At 36.5% G+C, this 13786-nt stretch overlaps 1 protein-coding gene and 1 pseudogene across 4 annotated transcripts in view; one reads left to right on the top strand and one right to left on the bottom strand.

Annotated features, from left to right (window-relative positions):
- SOS1 (SOS Ras/Rac guanine nucleotide exchange factor 1) overlaps window positions 1–13786 on the top strand; it is a 144586-nt gene that overhangs the window by 53760 nt on the left and 77040 nt on the right. For all 4 annotated transcript variants that reach the window (XR_004300272.1, XR_004300271.1, XM_032410349.1 and 1 more), the window contains exon 2: window positions 9851–9976. Coding sequence is in view for 2 of the 4 variants with exons in the window: in XM_032410349.1 (XP_032266240.1) it covers window positions 9851–9976 (126 nt within the window). In the remaining 2 variants the exon portion in view is untranslated. The remainder of the gene's footprint in view (window positions 1–9850; window positions 9977–13786) is intronic.
- Window positions 1080–1188, bottom strand: LOC116636509 (annotated as a pseudogene).

Below are 13786 nucleotides of genomic sequence, written 5' to 3'. Positions count from 1 at the left end.
AAAGGGAATAGTAGGAGTGGGGTGAATTTGCATTGGTGATAATCTCTGTAAGTGATACACAATATTTTTATATCCCACTCCAGTATTTTTAAATGAAAAATTTAAAACATACACAAAGTAGACAGAACAAATCTTCATGTGCCCATCACCTGAAGTTACCTAGATTTTGCCACATTTACTTCATCTTATCCACCTTCCTTTTTATTTTTCCTGAAGTACTTTAAAGCAAATCACATTCATCAGAGGTCATTTCCTCCCTGCATATTTCAGAATGCATTTTTTCTTATATAACTGTAATACCATTATCATAGTCATCAAAATTAACAATTTCTTGGTGGCACCTAATAATACCAGTCAAAATTCAAATTCGTCCATTTTTTCTGAGAAGTGTTGTTTTTGCAGTTGGCTTATTGGAATCAGAAGCCAAACAAGGACTGCATATTAAATGTAGTTGTTACATCTCTTAAATTTCTTTAATTTACAGACCCTCCTCTCCCAATTGACTTGCTGCAGGAACTGGGTCAGTTGTCGTGCAAGATGTTCAACATTCTGGGTTTTTCTGTTTACTTTCTTAGGGTAATATCTAACTTATATGTGTCATAGTTTCTGTAAATGGATGTTAGCTTTTGAGTCTTGATTAGATTTATTTTTAGCTTTTTTGGCAAGACTACTTCACAGGTGGTGCTGTGGCTTTACATGGCGTCAAGTCTGGCCCCAGTTTTAGTGACGCTAACTTAAGATTGATCGGCGATTCAGCACGCGACAGCCTTAGCCCTTCTTTATAAGGATGAACTCTTCATGTAATGGTTTCATCTGTTGATGATTAATATCGGAATTTATGTTGTTCAAGTTGCAAATGGATGGTTTTCAAACTCTGCATTCCTTTTGCATTTGTTACCTGGAATCCTTCTACAAGGAAGAATTCCTCACCAACTTGGGTTGTTTGGTTATCCTAGAGTCTAGTTCAGACAGGAAAAGAAGGGTGTCTATTAATTCTTTCAGGATAAAGAATTGGTGCCCCAGTTATTTCCAGTGCTGTTTAATGAGCTTGGTATTTTTTAAAACATCATTTTGACCTCATTGGTTTTTATAGATTCAGTGTATTTCACATGTCATCCTTGCGCAGGGGCCATGCTAATCTGCTCTGTATCATTCCAAATTTAGTATGTGTGCTGCCGAAGCAAGCACAGGTTCAACATATTTCTGTTGGTTAGAGTTGATTTGGTTTTTGAATTAGCCCATATTTTGCAAGTGAGGAGCCTTTTCATGATATTCCTATGTTTTGTTTTGTTTTGTTTTGTTTGTTATGACCCATTCACCTCTGAGAGCTTCCATGCTTTCTGGTACAATAAGATGTCCCAGGCTTATACTGTCATTTACAATTTGGTTTTGAATGAAGAGTTAAATGTGTGTTTTAAAAATTCTGTGCATGAATATTTCCTACTATAATTGAAAATTTCTTCAGATGGTATGAGATAAAATTTTTCAGTAACTGTATTTCTTATAAAGTTGTTGCTGTATGTTAGCTATATCTTTTTTCATTGCTTTTATTTTAAAAATTACAGTTTAAGTTATCTTTATTTTTGTACATGCATCTTTTTGGCCATATGTAGTAGTCCAAAGCTACTTCTACAGTGTACACAGATTCTCAGATTATTTATTTATATTTTGCTCATATGACCAAATATGTGATGAGTAGTCTTAAATAATTTTTACTTATTTCAGTTAATTTATTGCAATTATTAAACATTAGCAAAAGAGAAAAATCTTGAAAATTGGGTCTAAGTTATTTGCAAATATTCATTAAATAAGCCCTCTTCACTTCCTATAGTTATAACAGCTAGTAGATTAATAAGTAAATATATCTCTCCCATAAACACCCAGTAGTTAGGTAGTTTTGCTACTTGAGTATTTGAAACACTAGTAGGGCAAATAATTCTCTACAACCAAAAAAATTAAATACAATAAAAATTTGAAAACCACTTGATAAAAAAACAATTTCAGCTTTGTTTCACTACATAAGCTTACACTGAGGTGTTCAATTTGAATTTCTTATCTTTTCTGCAAAATATTATCCTCTTCTAGTATTTACTGGTTAAGTTGGTGGTTCTCTCCCCCAAAATAGTTATCCAAACACACATCCTCACTTTCCCACCTCCCACTGTTTCTGCCTTGGTTCAGGCCTCCACTGTTTCTTTTTCTAGAGACTGTAACATCCTTCCAACTAGTTTTGCTTCCTTCAGCCTCATCTTCATTTCAACTCATTCTTCATACTGATACCAGAGAGGTTCTTCAGCAAAGAGATCTAATTATGTCAATGTCTTGTGTAAAACCCTTCAATTATTCCCTACTTCCCTGGTCACTTCCCCACTTCTTAACATTAAACGCAAGCCTGCCCTTCCCAGGCTTAGCCTTCCCTACGTGTGCTCTTTGACCCAACTCTTGAAAGTTTTCCCAACATATCGTTTGGTCTTGGCCTCTATAGTTTTTTATATGCTAGCTTTTTTAGTAAAAGCCCTGTTTCCTTATATGATGCCTTTACACCTTATTCATTCTTTATGCCCCAGTTCATGTGTGCTTTACTTGGGAAGACTTTTTTTTTTTTAAGAGACAGTGCAAGCTGGAGGAGAGGGGAGGGGCAGAGGGAGAGAGAGAATCTTAAGCAGGCTTCACACCCACCATGGGGCTCGATCTCACAACCCTGAGATCATGACCTAAGCCAAAATCAAGAGTCAAAAGCTTAACCGACTCAACCACCCAGGCACCCCACTTGGGAAGACATCTGATATTCCTCAGACTCATCAGCAAGGGTCACTCTTTTTTTTTCTTTTTTTTGGTCATCACTGTACCTTAAATATAACTCCATTTGAGCCCCATCACACTGTGTTAAGTCAGTTGTATATATGTCTAGCTCATCTGTGAGCTGAACTCTTTGTGAGGGTAGATGCTATGTCCTTATTCCTCTTTGTGTCCCCAGCAAATAAGGGGAACTCTGGAAAGAAAAAAGATTGTTATATATATGGGCCTAAAGGCTAATTTACAGTCTCTAAGAAATGAGAAAATATTTTTAGTCAATTTAATTATAGAAAAGATTTAAGTTCTCTGATTTATTTTTGTCTCTTTTAATTTTTTTACAAAGGATTTTTGCTTTAATATTTAAATCTATGAATGAGGAAAGATAAGCACCTAAAACAAAATGTTGGCTAAATAATCATTGTAACATTGAGAAAGAAATGTAATGATCCAAATCTTTATTATTTGCTATGGTAAAGATTTTGAGAATACAAGTTTTATTTTATATTCTCCTGTTATATTTATAAATAAAAGTAGCAGATCTGGGCTCAAGATAGGACAAAATACACTCTAGAAGCCTTCCTAATTCTTCAGAGAGCCATTAGCTAGAAAAAGCTATGAAAAATTCATCAGAATTCAGCATAGTGTTTTCTGGCAGTTTACCCAAGGGGTTGCTGAATACACTTAGAGGACTCATGTATCAGACAACTAGGAATTGATATAGACCTGATCCCTTTGTTTTTACAGATTCCACAAAATCTGGCAATAATAGCCAACAAAGTTGCTTCTGAATCTGTTAGAAACCACTAGAGACAAAACGGACTGTCAAGATAGATGCAGGCAGGCTTTAAAGAAGGTTTAAAATTCAATGTTGCATCTTTAGTTGAATATGATGATTTTACCTTAAAAGAATTACTCACTGTCATGATCACATAAAATTCTTATTCATGGCTATCATTAATTCTTTAGTGAAGTTCTTATATTTGCTTCGCTTAAATTACCTAAAGTAATTATATTTTAAAAGTATATGAAGTTTTTGATATCAGTAAATGTAAGTATAAAATATAAGTTTTTTGAAAACTGTATATAAGGGAAAACCCACATTTGGTATATAAACCCAATTCTAAATGCTTACACACACACACACACACACACACACACCACAGCCTCGGTGAATATCAGCTGTAGATGACTTCTGAAGGCTGTCATAAGATTTGGCAGTGTAACCTATTCTGTATGGTCTTGAATAATTTGGATCATTTGATCTATTAAATACCTTGAGTACCACTTAAATGGAATGGAACACTTTAGCTGTAACACTATCTCATAGAAAAGAAGTGTTTTTTATTCTGTCTGTATAGGAAATGTAGTACTACTTCTGTCTGCTCATTAAAGCTCTTAACAGCATCTTCCTTAAAAGAATAAAGAGCAAAGTCTGTATTTCAGTAATTGGTCTTCTTGTCTTGAAACATTTACTGTTGTCCATGCTTCTCAGTCAGAGGTTTTGAAGTATTATTTTTTTTAAGGAAGTAAAATAACTTATTAGTCTCTTGTATGAATGAACCTTGTGATCCTAATTTGATAGGTTTAAGATATGGTAAAGGGTAGGGGCGCCTGGGTGGCTCAGTCGTTAGGCGTCTGCCTTAGGCTCAGGTCATGATCCCAGGGTCCTGGGATCGAGCCCCACATGGGGCTCCCTGCTCAGTGGGGAGCCTGCTTCTCCCTCCCCCACTCTCCCTGCTTGTGTTCCCTCTCTCGCTGTCTTTCTCTCTCAAATAAATAAATAACATCTTTAAAAAAAAAAAAAAAGATACGGTAAAGGTTAATATTCAGAAACTTAGAAGAACAGCTGACATCATGCATTATTTTCTGTTTAAGCCTAATTCTTTGTGTGATTAATTTAACTAATAGGTTTTATTTGGCTATTAGTAACTATCAGTGAATAAAACGGTTTGATTTTAAATTTCTAAAATTTTATGCGTCATGCAAGGTGTCAAACTTAGCCAACATTTGAATTATATGTGCCTGAATTATAAGCAGTATCAAGTTTGTTTGTTTAAACCATAGCATTTCACCACTCTGGTTATATACAGTTCATTTGATTCTACATAATAAACATGTATTTTAGTTCTGTCTTTATATGTTGAATGGTTTCTGCTTTAAGGGTTTATGCTCCTGAAATCATCCAAACTCTAGCCTTACCACTATCCCTTTTCAGTCTTAATTTTAAGAAAGAAATATCTTATTCCTTTTACCCCTGCAACCCCAAAGCTTTGAGTATACCATGAATGTCACGGATTTAGAGCGAAAAGTAAAGAGAATATGATTCTAGAACTAGATAAACAAGGCCCTGCCCAATTAGATCATCACTGTCCATCCAGTAGACAAGGGAACATATAATTATAATTCAGTATGACAAACTGATAACAAAAATGTGGTGTCCAGTACAAGCATTAGCAGGGTATGAGGCCCCTATAAGCAGAGACTATTTTTGGTTTATCACTATGTATCCAAAACCAACAGAGTCTGATACTTAATAGAGTCAATAAATCATTTAAATGAATGAGATTAATTCTACCTTAGAAAGAGGCAAGAAATAAGGAAGTCTTCCCAAATGAGGTGAGATCTGGGCTTTGAAAGTCAGACAGGCAGATGAAAGGGTAAGAGAATGAATGATAGGCATGCATGCCATGTTTTAGCAAACTGCAGATAGTTTGAATTGCTTCAGCATAAAGTGTAAATTGAAGAGCAGCCGGAGATGGAGATATATTAGTGAAGAATTATGTTGTTTCCATGGGTTTCTTTGAAAAACAAAGAACATTTAAAAACAATAATCTGATTAATTTACACTTTCCAGAACACTTTCTAAAATGTGTTTCTGTGTACCTAAACCTCAAAGGGCTTTGATATTTTTAAAAGTTAATTAAGATTATTGTTGATTAAATATTTTTTTGAAAGATTTTATTTATTTATTTGACAGAGACACAGTGAGAGAGGGAACACAAGCAGGGGGAGTGGGAGAGGGAGAAGCAGGCTTCCCCCAGAGCAGGGAGCCCGATGCGCGGCTCGATCCTGGGACCCTGGGATCATGATCTGAGCTGAAGGCAGATGCTTAACGACTGAGCCACCCAGGCACCCCTGATTACATATTTTCATTTTAATATTATCTCTAGCATTTTAGCTATATATCGGACTTTTAGTAAATTTATAATTTTATAAATTTTCCTTTATAATTTTGAATGAAAATGATTTTACCTTTTCAGATTATAGAGATTTATAGTGCTCCATTTGCATTTATTACATGCCAGTGTTTATTAAAGTGTGGCAGCATACTTCAAGCCAAGTGTTCTATGGAAGCCCACTATGTGATTAGATACAGTTTGTGGTCATTTTCCTTATGCTCATGGGGCTACTAGGACACTCCTCAGACTCCAGATTTGACAGTCAAGGGTTTAGTGGAAAGAGCTATGGCCCATACACCAGGAGGCCCAGGTTCAGTATTCATAGCATTGCTAGTTAGCTATAGGATCATGGGTGTTTCCTTTTTCTCATTTGCTAAATAGTGGGGCTGAGTTAAATGACTTCTAAAGTCCCTTTTATTTCTAAAATTCTGTGGTTTTGTAAATCTGTAGCTATAGTTCATATGATTCTGGAGCCTTGGACAGGAATGTAACCCCCAATTATAGCTACATTTTCCAGTACAACATCTTGTGAAAACAAGCGCTGTCTATACTGTGTTTTTTTTTTTTTTAAGTTTTTATTTATTTATTTGACAGAGAGAGACACAGCGAGAGAGGGAACACAAGCAGGGGGAGTGGGAGAGGGAGAAGCAGGCTTTGTGCTGAGCAGGGAGCCCAATGCGGGGCTCGATCCCAGGACCCTGGGGTCACGACCTGAGCCAAAGGCAGATGCCTAACAACTGAGCCACCCAGGCGCCCCGATACTGTGTTTTCTAAAATATACTTTCATTTTGGAGCACCTGGGTGGCTCAGTCAGTTAAGCGTCTGCCTTCAGCTCAGATCATGATCTGGAGTCCCAGGATCAAGCCCTTCATCAGGCTCCCCACTCAGTGGGGAGTCTGCTTCTCCCTCTGACCCTGCCCCTTCTCATGTACTCTCTCTCTCAGATAAATAAATAAAATCTTTAAAAAAATAAACTATACTTTCATTTTTTAAATTTAGCTCTATGTGTGAGATACAGCTTTTCTTTTTATAAGTGCTTTTTTTTAAAAAAAAAAAAAGATTTCATTTTTTATTTTTAAGGCATCTCTACACCCAGGGTGGAGCTTGAACCTTACAACCCAGAGATCAGGAGTCACATGCTCCACTAACTGAGCCAGCCAGGTGCCCTGAGATATAGTTTTTCTTATTAAACTTCTATAATTAAAAGTTCCTTTTTCTCCCCAAGTTAGAGATTTTGGTAGGATAGGTGGAGATATCTAGCGAGTGATTTGAAGTGTGTGTCTAAAACTCAGGAGAGAAGTCAGGACTAGAGGTAGATTTGGAGTCATCTACGTAGATTATAGTTTAAAATGTGGAAGTAAATGAGATTGGGGGGACGAACAGAAGAAGGGAGTAAACAAACAAGGATAGAATCCACACTTCAGAGGTAGAGGAAAATAGGAAACTCCACAAGAAAATGGAAAAGGCACAAGGAAATAAGAGAGGTAGAATAGATTGTGTCATTGATAAGAGAAGAGAATAAACCAATGGTTGCCAGAGGGAAGGGGTAAGGGGATGGGCTAAGTGAGTGAAGGGGAATGGGAGATACTTCTGGTTCTGGAATGAATAATCAAGGGAATAAGAGGCACAGCATATGGAATATAGTCAATGATATTGTAGTAGTGTGATGACAGATGGTAACTACACTTGTGAGCGTAGCATGAGGTATAGAGAAGGTGAATCACCTAAAACCATTGTAACATTGTGTGTCACCTATACTCAAATAAGTAAATTAATAAAACATTTGTCAAGTTCCAGTTTAAAAACAAAAAGGTGGGTTTAGTCTTGTTAAGTGTTGAAGGGAAGTAAGTTTACATTAGTTATACACATTAGTTAGAGCATGAGGGCATGGAGAATAGCAAGCACTGAGCTGAGAAACACAAGTTCTGGGCTCTAAGTCCAAACTGTGTTCATTATTTTAATTGTACATCCATTCAGTCATCTCACAGGGTGGAGAGATTGATAAACAAATCAGTTACAAACAGGTTGGTAATTGCTATACCGAATATGACCAAAAATGATTGGACAAATGATTTAAGCCTTTTGGGGCTTAGTTTTTTCATCTATAAAATAATAATAAATGGCTTTAAACCTCATACTTGTTGCAGCACTCCTGCCACAGCTGTGGATTGTTGTATGATCTGCCTCTAAAGTGTTTTTCCTTAAAAAGTATTTTAAATGCATATGTATGTATATATACATAACTTTTTTAAAGATTTATTTATTTATTAGAGAGCGCGTGAGTGCACACAAATGGGGGGGAGGAGGCAGAGGGAGAGAGACAGTCCCAAGCAGACGCCCCACTGAGTGCAGAGCCTGATGTAGGGCTTGATCTCGCAACCTATGAGATCATGACCTGAGCTGAAATCACAAGTCAGACGCTTAACTGACTGAGCCACCCAGGCTCCCCTCTATGTATGTTTAACATACATTTCAGAAATTCATTATATAGTATACTGTCTACTAAAATGTCCCCCTTGGGGGGCGCCTGGGTGGCTCAGTCGTTAAGCGTCTGCCTTCGGCTCAGGTCACGATCCCAGGGTCCTGGGATCAAGCCCCGCATCGGGCTCCCTGCTCTGCGGGGAGCCTGCTTCTCCCTCTCCCACTCCCCCTGCTTGTGTTCCCTCTCTCGCTGTGTTTCTCTCTGTCAAATAAAAAAAAAAAAATTAAAAATAAATAATAAATAGAATGTCCCCCTACACTGAGGCTGTCATACCCTGTCCGCTAGTGAGGTCTAGGAGGACAGACCAGACCACATGCTCTTGGCCAGCGAGTACTGTGCACTTTCCTCCAGAGATGGCTCTGCTGCTCTTCGTAGAGTTGAGCATATTTTAAAACATATTGTTTGTCTCCTGGAACTGATTTTTCTGCCATTTTTTAAAAGTAGGGAATAGGGGCGCCTGGTGGCTCAGTCGGTTAAGTATCTGCCTTCGGCTCAGGTCATGATCCCAGGGTCCTGGGATCAAGCCCCACATCGGGCTCCCTGCTCCGCGGGAAGCCTGCTTCTCCCTCTCCCTCTGCCTGCCACTCCCCCTGCTTGTGCTCTCTCTCTCTCTCAAATAAATAAAATAAAATCTAAAAAAAATAAATAAAAGCAGGGAATAGTTGTGACCCCCATAGTGAGTGGCAAAGGATGCAAGTGACGACTATTGTGCTGGTTATTAAAATGTAAGTTCTACAGAGGCCAGTGGCCTGATGGGCCTCCAAAGAAATGACTGAGGAAAATGAAAGTAAAGATTATTAGGCATTTATGAATGAGTGACCACTAAGTTATCTTCCTTAAGCAGAGACAGTCGCAGATTGTCAAAAGTGACTATTTTGTGTCCTTTGATATAAGGTGACTTTGTATTCAACAAATATTTATCACGTTTGTATTACGTGCCCTGCACAGTGCTAGGTGCTGGTGTTAATTTTGGTGAATAAAAGAAATCTCTTTTGGATTTTATCATTTAGTAGGAAAGATAGAGTGAAACAAGGGCCAGAGACCTGTGAGAGGTCAATTTTGCCCAAGCAGTATATTGAGTAAATGTTCTAACTACCACTGGTTCTTGATGAAAACCATATAAACTGCATCTGTTATTCTCAGCTAGCCTCTCCCTCCCTCTCTGCATTCCCACACCTCAGGGTAACTGGTTTAAGAAAAAAATATATTGAAATTTGCAGTTAGGTATCTGAATCTCCAGGAGCATGTTAATAAGCACGTATGGTGTGTGTAGCTGGGAAAAAGGTTGAGAACTTCTGACTTCTGGGTCATAACATTTAAATCTGTACTTGCAAACCAGACCATGTTCTTGAGTACAGATCTACATTTTAATTACTTTGCTTTTTGTTTATAGGTCCAGGGGCAAGTTCATCCGACTCTTGAGTCTAGTGATGATGCTCTTCAATATGTTGAAGAATTAATTTTGCAGTTATTAAATATGCTATGCCAAGCTCAGCCCCGAAGTGCTTCAGATGTAGAGGTATGTTAAATTTTGCCTTGTATTTACTTCATATATATATATATATATATATATACACACACACACATATATATACATACACACACACATATATAATCTGTGTACTTACTGTAATGTCAGTGAAAGAGTTTGCTCTTCAAGTTCACAAAATATATATGTGGTATTAAAAAAATGAAAACTGGATTTATTCTAACTTTGTATTAGGTATAGGATAACTCATATATGTTTTAGCTGTCCAGTTATTCCATGTTTTGCTTTTCATCCAGAATGAACTTTTGTTGACCTCCAAACACTACTTCTTGATGCAAGAATTTTATACACACACACACACACACAGCTTTAAGAGTGGAATATGTTCAAGTGTTTCTTTTGTTTCATTTAAAAAAACATTTCATTTAGTGGTGCCTGGGTGGCTCAGTCCATCAAGTGTCTGACTCTTGATTTCAGCTCAGGTCTTAATCTCAAGGTCATGACTTCAAGCCCTGCTGGGCATGGAGCCTACTTAAAAAACAAAACAAACAAACAAAAAAAAACCATGTCAGTTAATCTTTTGATCTTCACTTATTACATGTATTTTATCACAAACAGTGGCTGGGTAGGAGGTATATCTAAATACCCCAGGCCCTGCTTAGTTCCCCAGGGGGCAGAGAGATTGATATATGGGCATATCCAATGAGAAATTTCTGAAAGGAGTATCAGAGAACCTAAACTGGATGGGAAAAAAAGGTGAAATGTGTTAATGGCTACTATTTGAGTGCTTGCTAGAGTATCATGCACCGTTCTAAACACTTCCATGTTTTATGTTTTATTTAAAGTTTTTAATAACCCCATGAAGATGGTGCTGTTTTTTTCCCCTTACTAGAATGTAAGCTCCAAGGTTATTTTCCTTGTTCACTGCCGAATTCCTAGCACCTAGAACAATGTCTGGCACTAAGAAGGCACTCAGGAAATACATTGAATGAATAAATGTGGAAACTGAAGCACAGAGAGGTTAAGTAAATTGCCCTTGCCCAAGGTCACAGCTAATAAGTAGTGAAGCCAAGACTCTAACCCGGAAAGTCTAAGCTTTTTGGATGTACATTCCAACTCAGCCATTCTGCCAGGAGAGGGCAAGTAAACTGGAAAAACATGCAGGGAACTAGGGTATTGGATTTCCCAATAAGGTCAGAGAACTGATAACTCTAGAATACCTGAGTGAGAGAATTAAAAGAATAGATTGGGATCAGAGACAAAGTTATTGGAATTTAAGATTTCCTCAGTAACACAGTTACAAAGCAGGATGCGGCCATGTGATTGCAGCTGGGCTAGAAGCAAAGGTCCCCACGATGAGGTATTCAAGGAATTAAGAGGCCAGGATATTTTATGTGTCCTTAATATAGATGATAAAGTCACACAAGATGATGGCAAGATTTTACATGACCCAGAAACAGCTTGGGGAGTGGAAAAGATGTTAAATTTACCTTCAAGCAGGTTTTGGGACAAGGGCAGTTTTTGCTCTGGAAGTCTTCAGGGGAGATACGGATTTCAGCTGAAGCAAAGAGGTATTTAAAAGCATTGAATTACCGGGGTTGTGGATGTAGAAAAGATTGTGTGCAACAGAATAGTAATTCACTTTGATTTCTTAAGTAATTCAAAGTTGGTTTCATATATTTTTATCCCATTTTTCCCATTGAGTTATAAGGTCAGCTATCTTGTGTTCATGATTTCCTATAGGCACATAATTACATTGGGATTCAGAGTAGATCTTGAATAGAACTGGTTGCCTGACTCTTCTAATGAACAGTTCCGGTTCCAGTTGCTCTTTTGGATCCTAGTTAGGTTCTCCCACAGTGTTTGTGACATGCAACACTCAGCCTTGTGCCTGCTGTATGAGAACAGGGTTACAGATCTCATCTTGCTTATCATTCTGACGTTAGATGACATTCCAGGAATTTGCTGGTTGATAACATTACGAACTCAAAATTCAGCTCTTTCTAGATAGCTTGTACTGTATACCTATGTTTGTCTAATTTCCTCCTTTTAACTAATGTAGAAATTAATATATAATTTTCCAATATTGAAGGAAATCTCCATGAATTCTTGAAAATCACTGAGTCTCTCAGTCTTTCCCTTGTGCAAATTTAACCAATATGTAGGTCCTCAAGACTCTAAATAATAAAGGAAATTTCATAGCTTCTTAGTACTCAGAAAACTGAGATATTGAAGACATATGTTTACCCTATACCCTATCTTGTTATTTTTAAGCACTTAATCTGGACCCTTAAAATAGATGTAGTCATGTGATATACCAGTGAACTGGCTTTGGGATTGGGAATGGTCGGGAAAGAGAACATGTGACAGTGATAGAATCAGACAGAATAGCAGTCAGTCATGCAATAGGCATTGTAATTTCAGAGTACTGTTACGTACATATATATGTCTTTACAACAACCCTGTAGAATAGTTAGTATTCTCCTTATTTTATGTTAGACAACCCTCAGAATGGTAGAATAGATTTTAAAAAAAGGTGGAAACCTGGGTCTTTTACATTCAGTAGTCAAATACGCTTCTTGTGCCATTCCTGGAAGGGTATTTATACAAGACTATGGACATGCAGAGATATTTAAGTGAATATAATGGTGTCTTAAATTCTTTCATCAGAAAATAATTTTTCATTTTCTCATTCATTAGGATTCTTTATTTCTTTAATACATTTATTTAATTTCTTTAATACATTTATAGAACTTTCTTTTAAAATAATAAGGGTCATGAATTTTGTGAGGCCTTCAAATAAATTTTGAGGTAAGAGATAATTCATCAAAATTTTTTTAAAAAATTTGAGGGCCATATTAAAAACTGTACTTAAAAAAGATCAATCTGAATTAGTGCAATATATAAATTTTTAATCTTTTAAATAATACATTTTGATTACTTTAAAGTATAAACATAATTCAAAGTAGAATAGCAATTCTTGCTTAATATTTGGCCCCAAGGGGATTTGTTTTAATGAAAAACTAAAAGTGAGTTTTAGTTGCCCTATAGTTTTAGGAAAATAAATACTTCAAAAGTGCTTGAAAACTGATGGATTATATACACATCTATAATCTTGCTTGTGTTAATTAAGAGTTTTGGTAAATTGTACTACAGATAATCACAGATTGTGAACTATCATAGTCCAAATGAAAGGGATTTTGTTTTATTGATGTAGCCAAAATTCACTAATCCCTGCCACCAATATTTGAGTATCTACCATCTGTCAGGCAGTGTTTGAAATGAATAAAGAAGCATTTATACGAGTGCTCTGGGAATATAGAGGAGGGGTATGTGTTTGTTTCTGTCTTTTCAAAATAATTTAGTGTTTAGAAGATAGGTATAAAGTTGCTCCAGTCTGGTTTATTCTCCCTGTCTTCATTTTCTGTATTTAATCTTTTTAAAAATAGAAGCAAAAATAATATTTTTTCCATGTCCCTGGTAAAGTATATTTTATTTAATTTCTTTTTTTTTTTCTTTAATTTCTTAGGTCTCAACCTTTCATAATTGTACTTGTTCTTTCCCTCTTTCTCTGTGGCTTTCTTGGACTAATTAGATTTTTTTTCTATGAGCTATATTCTAAAATTTAAGAAGTTTGCTTTACTTTTCCATTCATTTTTTTTGTTAACTTCTTTTCCTTCACATCCTAAAGAATCCTTATAATTTCTAATAAGTGTTCTATTAGATTTCCCAAGTAATTTCTATTTTCTACCTTTCTAGGATCCCCCTCCCCAAATTCTCCCACAGTATGCCTTTATTACTATTAATAGGACTTCAAAATACCTGTGGGTCTGAATATTT

Source organism: Phoca vitulina, unplaced genomic scaffold (assembly GCF_004348235.1).
Source record: "Phoca vitulina isolate PV1807 unplaced genomic scaffold, GSC_HSeal_1.0 scaffold12, whole genome shotgun sequence".
NCBI classification, from domain to species: domain Eukaryota; kingdom Metazoa; phylum Chordata; class Mammalia; order Carnivora; family Phocidae; genus Phoca; species Phoca vitulina.
This window is presented reverse-complemented; position numbering and strand designations above follow the sequence as displayed.